Below are 6,708 nucleotides of genomic sequence, written 5' to 3'. Positions count from 1 at the left end.
GTAGCCCAAGATGCTCATGACACTTGGGCCATCTTCAGTCCCCTTTGTGTCCTATTGTTGCCCATGAGGCTCTCCCAGCATGTACATTTTACCGTGTGTTGTAACACCTTGCATGGTTGATTCTCCTTGAGCATTTAGGTGGTTCAGGTAGGCATAAGAATCTGGGGATTTTGAACCAGATAATCTTCATGTTGCAAGTTTCATTAAAATAGTCTGTAGAAAATGAACTGATTTTTCCAGTGAGAATGAGATGTGTACTTTAAATAATTTACAGGAGAAATAATTGTTTTCAAGCCTGGCTGTTAGAATCATATGTCATAAAATATAGTCATATGTTTTTACTAAATAACTAGAAATATATATAATATACTTATAGCTAGAAATATATATAATAGAGTGAAGCCCTGGCTGGCGTAGCTCAGTGGATTGAGCGCGGGCTGGGAACCAAAGTGTCCCAGGTTCGATTCCCAGCCAGGGTACATTCCTGGGTTGCAGGCCATAACCCCCAGCAACCGCACATTGATGTTTCTCTCTCTCTCTCTCTCTCTCCCTCTCTCTCTCTCTCTCTCCCCCTGCCTTCCCTCCCTAAAAATAAATAAATAAATAAATCTTTAAAAAATATTTTAAAAAAAGAAATATATATAATAGAGTGATATGTTTTTACTAAATAACTAGAAACATATATAACATAGTTGTATGCTTTTACTAAACAACTACAAAGTCCCTGCTGTTAAAAATTGTTTATATAATTCATTTTCAGACTGTGTCTTAGCAGAATTGGAATTTCTGGGTTTTTTGTTTTTGTCAACAAAGATGTGCTAAAACCAGCACTCAGGTACTTTTGGAGACACAAAAACTGGTACGTTTAGACTCTTACAGGCCAAGCTAATCAGATCTTGTTTATTTTTTATAAGACATTGGAGCGCCACTCAGTGATGACTAGACCTGCAAGTTCTGTTGGAAGTGGGAAAGACTGAAGCTGAGGAAGCCAGTGAGGAGAGTTAGAAAGTATTGGACCAGCAAAAGCAGTGTCTGCTGGAATGGAGAAGAATAAATTCAAGAGATATTTCTAGGACAGAACGAGCAAATTTAAGGACTGCTTTGGGTGGTGGGGTGGGGCATGGGAGGAAATGTATGGGTAGACTTTTCATCAGAAGCCTTCTTGAAATCAGCTCACAACAGCTGGGATGAAGCTCTGGAGCTGTGAGCTCAAAGAATGAAGCCCTGCAGGTTCCATCTGCCTCCAGCACTTCCATTCACCAGGAGTAGCACTTGCTTCCATCAAAACTACGCTTCCTGCACTCATCGCATTGAGGCTTATATATATCTTCCAGTAGGTTCACCTCCCTAATTTCTCTCAAAAATCACCCATTTGTAAATTCCCAATCTCTGAGTGGCCCTCACCATATTTCTACTTTACTCTTAGCAGGGATGGAAACCACCTAGTTTTCTCCAGGTTTTCTGAAGGCCATGGCACCTGTTTGAGCTCAGTTCCAGGATTTGGGTGGCTCAAGGCTGAGGGGAAGCATGGGTGGGGGCGGGGGGCAGGGCAGGTGAGCAGCAGGGTTTGGGTGCAAGGTTGGGTACCAGTCTTCAGATCGGTGGGGTCGAGCAAAGGAACCACCTGAAGAGGGCTGAGAGGGAAGGGCTTGGTTGTAGGGGTGAGGAAAGCAGGTCCCTGGTGGAGACGGTGCTGGGTAGGAGTAGGAGCAGGCAGGGGCCTCAGGCAAGAAACCAGAGGGGATGGCTGGAGACAGATGAGCCAGCGGCTGGAGCAGTGATCGCTCTTGCCTCCTCTTCTTAGCTCTGCGGTTCTGGAACCAGACCTGAGGAAGGGGAAGAATAGCCACATCAGAGCCCCTCTCTCAAGGAGTTGGCACTGTCACATGCGCCCCCCTCCCCTGATGACAGAAGGTGCAGGTGCAGGGCATAGGTCCCTCCCCCATCATTGCAAAAGGCAAAGCTCTTCAGAGGCAGGTCTGGGCCAGACCTATTGACAACGTGAGATGAATACTATTATCTCCAACTTGTGTCTAAGTTTGCCCAACTATAACTTTGGATGAGTAAGAAATGTCAATTTCAAAAAAAAAAGAGATAAATATAACACAATGGCATTTTTCCCTCCCCAGAGGATAGGAAATGTCCCCTAGGGTTATTAGAGATTAGGTTTAATTGTTATAGACAGGGTTGGATTTAGGGTAGGGTTTGTATTTGAAATTGATTGACTCGGACTTCCGGCAAGATGGAGACATAGGTGGATGCACTGTACCTCCACGCACAACCAAAATTAGAACAACAACAATTTAGAGGCAGAATAACACCCAGAACTGACAGAGAATTTATCTGAATGGAAGTCGGACAGCCAAGAAGTTGAAGTAGACCCGTTCACCCAGACCAGTAGGCAGGGTGGAGCCAGGTGGGCGAGGGTCGGCAGCGGCCTGTGGTGATCGGGGAGAACTCAGCTCAAACTGGGCGCAAACTCGTCGCGTAAGCCATCGGGGCGTGCAAGATCGCAGCAGTGTGAGTGCGCAAGCAGCAGCTGGCAGACCCAGTGAAGCAGCGATTGTGGAACAGGGCAGAGCGCGCAACCCAGGATCCCAGAGAAGGGACTGTGTTCCCTGGAGAACGGAACTACCGCCATTGTTCCCTCCTGCCCCCACTCCCGCCCCCCGCACCCATCCCCACATACAACGTCACAATCTAGCGACTGGGGTGCCCAGCCCAGGTAAACACCTAAGGCTCCGCCCCTCACCATAACAAGAGCAACCAGACCGAAAAAAAAAAGAAAAAAAAAAGGAGAGACAGGGAGAGATATGTTTCCAATAGAAGAACAGATCAGTCCCCCAGGACTCATCCTTTTGAGCGACCAAGAAATAGCCAATCTATCAGATGCTCAGTTCAAAACACTGGTGATCAGAAAGCTCACGGAACTGGTTGTTTTGGGTGCAAATTAGATGAAAAGATGCAGGTTACCATAAAAGAGATGCAGGAAGATACACGGAGGACAGCCAATAGTGAAGGGAAGGAAACTGGGTCTCAAAACAATACAGTGAACCAGAAGGAAGATAGAAACAACCAATCAGGAAAGCATGAAGAAATAAGAATTCAAAAAAACGAGGAGAAGCTTAGGAACCTCCGGGACATCTTTAAACGTTCCAATATCCGAATTATAGGGGTACCAGAAGGGGAAGAGGAAAAGCAACAGATTGAGCATGTATTTGAACAAATAATAAAGGAGAACTTCCCCAATCTGGCAAAGGAAATAGTCTTCCAAGAAATCCAGGAAGCTCGGAGAGCCCCAAAGAAGTTGGACCCAAGAAGAAACACACCAAGGCACATCATAATTACATTAGCCAAGGTAAAAATGAAGGAGAGAATCCTAGAAGCAGCAAGAAATAAGGGGACAGTAACCTACAAAAGAGTTCCCATCAGACTGTCAGCTGATTTCTCAAAAGAGACCTTACAGGCAAGAAGGGGCTGGAAAGAAGTATTCCAAGTCATGAAAGACAAGGATCTACACCCCAGATTGCTCTATCCAGCAAAGCTCTCATTTAGAATGGCAGGGCAGATAAAGTGCTTCTCAGATAAAGTCAAGTTAAAGGAGTTCATCACCACCAAGCCCTTATTTTATGAAATGTTAAAGGGACTTATCTAAGAAAAGAAGATAAAGAAGAAACATGTATAGTAAAAGGACAGCAAACTCACAATTACTAACAACCACACCTAAAGCAAAACCAAAAGAAACTAAGCAAACAACTAGAACAGGAACAGATCCACAGAAATGGAGATCACATGGAGGGTTAGCAACAGGGGAGTGGGAGGAGGAGAGAGGGGGAAAAGGTACAGAGAATAAGTAGCATAGATTGTAGGCTGAAAATAGATAGGGGGAGGGTAAGAATAGTATGGGAAATGTAGAAGCTGAAGAACTCATAAGTATGACACATGGACATGAACTAAAGGGGGGATATGGGTGAGAGAGGGTGTACAGGGTGGAGGGGAGTGAAGGGAGGAAAATGGGACAACTATAATAGCATAATCAATAAAATATATTTAAAAAAAAAAGAAATTGATTGACTCCATGGCAAGAGCTGAGGGAGCATCAGGCTAATTGAGGTCTGAGGCCATGGTGAGGGCCAAGGTTATACATTTACATATGTAAGTGAAAGGGTAAGAGTGAATTTCTGTGAAGGTTGGGGGCAGGTGTTGACATTCAAGTTGGAATAGGTCAGCACAACAGGTAACTCCAGTGACACTCCTGGTGTGGATGAGGTTGTGTGGCCTGTCACCTTAGGCTACAAGTGATGACTGTTAGCCTGGGGTTATGATGCCTGTGAGAGCGAGCGTGTGCTGGTGGCTCCTTACAACCCAGACTGTACTCTGCCCAGAGGAAGGTGTGGGGGCGCCTCCCGGGGCATCACCTGGATGCGGGCCTCGCTGAGGCCTGTGTCCCGGGCCAGGCCCTCTCGGGCCCAGATGTCAGGGTACTGGTTCCTCCCGAAGGCTGACTCCAGCTGCTCCAGCTGCGTTGGACTGAAGGTGGTGCGGTGGCGGCGCCGGGAGTGCGGGTGGCCTCTCTGTCCTCCTTGAGAAGAAAGCCTTGGTCTCCCCACTCCTGCACCAGAGAAGCTCCCGTAGGGCTGAGTGCTCATGGCTGCGAGCAGGCAGGAAGGGAGAGGTTGCAGCCCAGCGGACCCCCATCCACTCCTGGAACCCAGGGGTGCCCTCTGCTCAGCGCTCCCATGAGGCTCCTACTCGCTTTGCCCCATGCAGACACCCATTCCACAGCCAGCTGAATGAGGCTCAGCCTGGGCCCGTGGGCTCCACCTGGGCCCGCGCCAGCTCCGAGCCTCCTGAGCCAGGCTGCACTCTTCACATAGGACCCGGACCTGCTGTTCAGACTCACTCCTGCTCCAGCCTCCCCACCCCCTAAGGGCTCGCCACCCTCATTCCGTGGCCCCAACACAACACATGCCCACGTAATGTGCTCTCCACCATGTGCTTCTCACCTCCCGGAGCCTCATCCTGCGGGCCTCTCACTTGCTCTGACCCCCTAACAAACTGTCCAGGTCCCTGCCGGAGACCCCATGGCTTGTCCCTGCTCTCACAGCTCCCACGCACCTTAAACCTCTTGCAGACCACTCCCATCCTCCTGCACTCCTCACCTGGGAAGATGAAATGCTTCCCCCTCTTCCATTCAGGCACCCCCCACCCCGTACATCTCATCTTCTCCCCTCTTCCGGCCCTGGCTGGGCCACTAGGCTGCAGGAACCTGAGCTCGTGGGAAAGGCTTGCCTGTCCTTCCCACAGGCTCACTAAGCCCGCACACTAATTAGTCTGAGAGCCAGTGGGGGCAGAGAGAACAGGGAGCAAAAGGAAACACCTGGAAGGCACACACTGAGAAAAGGAGGTATCTGGAGCTGAGGCCCCCATCCCCATGGGGACTCAGGGGTGAGGACCCAGGAGCACGGCTCCCCAGCATTCACTGTCTGCCTTGCATACACAGATGTGTCGAGCCACTGGTCCCCTGCTCATCTCAGCTCCAAACCCCTGGCCCCTCCGGCTTCTTCCTTCAGAGAAGGCAGCGCAAGGGGCAAACTGCGAGGCCAGGAGTGAGGGGACAGGTTCCCGCTCCTGCCCTGCCCCACAGCACAGCGAGGCATGTGGTCAGCAGCCGGCCAGCGCTCAGGCCTCAGTGCTCCCGTTGGTGAACTGACGGAGGTGCCCCGGGCTCACTAAGGGTCCTATGGTCTTAACATTCCCAGGCTCTGTTTTTATTTCTTCTCTTTGCCTTCCTTGTAGCAAACCATTGCCCCACAGGAGCCCAGCCAAGGAGCTCCCATGCCTGCTGCCTCCTCAGGACCTCAATTTCACTCACCCGCCATGGAGGTCCGAGTCCCAGCGGCTGGGCAGCTCTCAGGCTGGAGGCTGCTGCAGACTGGCCCCGTCTCTGGCTTACCCTGCTCGCCTGTCCCGCCTGCTTCCATGCCCAGGAACGAGCACCTAGGGCAGTCCAGTCTCTGCGTCCCTGAGTCTCCACCTCGGGATCAGTCTTTCTCTAGTCCTGCCGCCCTCCAGGTCGGCACCCTCTCTGCTTCTGCCGCTGTGGACACCTCTCTCGAGTCTCTGTGTAGATATAGAGATCTTTGCCGTTTTCACTGTCTCTCCCTTTGCTAATTGTTTTCAAACTCCTCAGCCCCTCTCCTGAGCATCACCTCTCTCTCTGTCTTGCCCACACCCTGTTTCTCTGGTTTGTCTCTACTTCCCTCTCCCTGCCCCTTCTCTCCTGATGCAGTCCCTCCCTCTGCTCTGGGCTGCCCCGGTGCCCAGCCTGCAACCCCACACCCCCTCTTCCTCCCCAAGTCTTGAAGGAGTGGCTGCCTCCTCACCTGCCTGTTGGGCCCATCCAATCACTGCCTGACCACCAGAGCCCCTTCATCGGGGAGGATCACACTCTGGATAAGGGAAGGTGCTCTATCGGAGGGTCCAGGGACTGGGGCCAAGAGCTCGTATTCCCAGAGCACCAAGTTCTTTTGTCCGCTTAAATCCCTCACTGGGGGCAGGCAGGGGAAGGAGGAGAAAATGCATTCCTCCTCAGACCCCTGCTCAGAACCCCCCCAAGGGAGGGGGGCCAATGGGGGCCAGAGCAGGGCCTTCCTGGCATCTCAGCCTGTGGGTGGTACCCAAGGGCCTGTTTCCAGAAAACTAAAA

At 50.8% G+C, this 6,708-nt stretch overlaps 1 protein-coding gene across 1 annotated transcript; it reads right to left on the bottom strand.

Annotated features, from left to right (window-relative positions):
• Positions 1 to 1,316: 1,316 nt before the first annotated feature.
• PROP1 (PROP paired-like homeobox 1) lies at positions 1,317 to 5,984 on the bottom strand. The gene is made up of 3 exons (XM_028527147.2): positions 5,876 to 5,984; positions 4,419 to 4,651; positions 1,317 to 1,826 (listed from the first exon to the last, which is right to left on the bottom strand). Exons 1-3 carry the CDS (start codon positions 5,982 to 5,984, stop codon positions 1,488 to 1,490), a joined length of 681 nt encoding a protein of 226 aa, XP_028382948.1. The 3' UTR covers positions 1,317 to 1,487.
• Between the last annotated feature and the right edge of the window lie 724 nt (positions 5,985 to 6,708).

Source organism: Phyllostomus discolor, chromosome 13, assembly GCF_004126475.2.
Source record: "Phyllostomus discolor isolate MPI-MPIP mPhyDis1 chromosome 13, mPhyDis1.pri.v3, whole genome shotgun sequence".
Lineage (NCBI taxonomy): Eukaryota > Metazoa > Chordata > Mammalia > Chiroptera > Phyllostomidae > Phyllostomus > Phyllostomus discolor.
The sequence above is the reverse complement of the archived record's forward strand: the minus strand, read 5'-3'. Positions and strand labels throughout refer to the sequence as shown.

What these genes read in the sequence shown, in the direction of transcription:
- PROP1 (XM_028527147.2), bottom strand. Translation starts at nt 5,984, where the DNA reads ATGGAAGCAGGCGGGACAGGCGAGCAGGGTAAGCCAGAGACGGGGCCA. An exon ending in GACTCGGACCTCCATGGCGG is followed by an intron (nt 4,652 to 5,875) that starts GTGAGTGAAATT and finishes GCCTGCTCGCAG; the next exon opens with CCATGAGCACTCAGCCCTAC. An exon ending in TCAGCGAGGCCCGCATCCAG is followed by an intron (nt 1,827 to 4,418) that starts GTGATGCCCCGG and finishes CCCCTTCCTCAG; the next exon opens with GTCTGGTTCCAGAACCGCAG.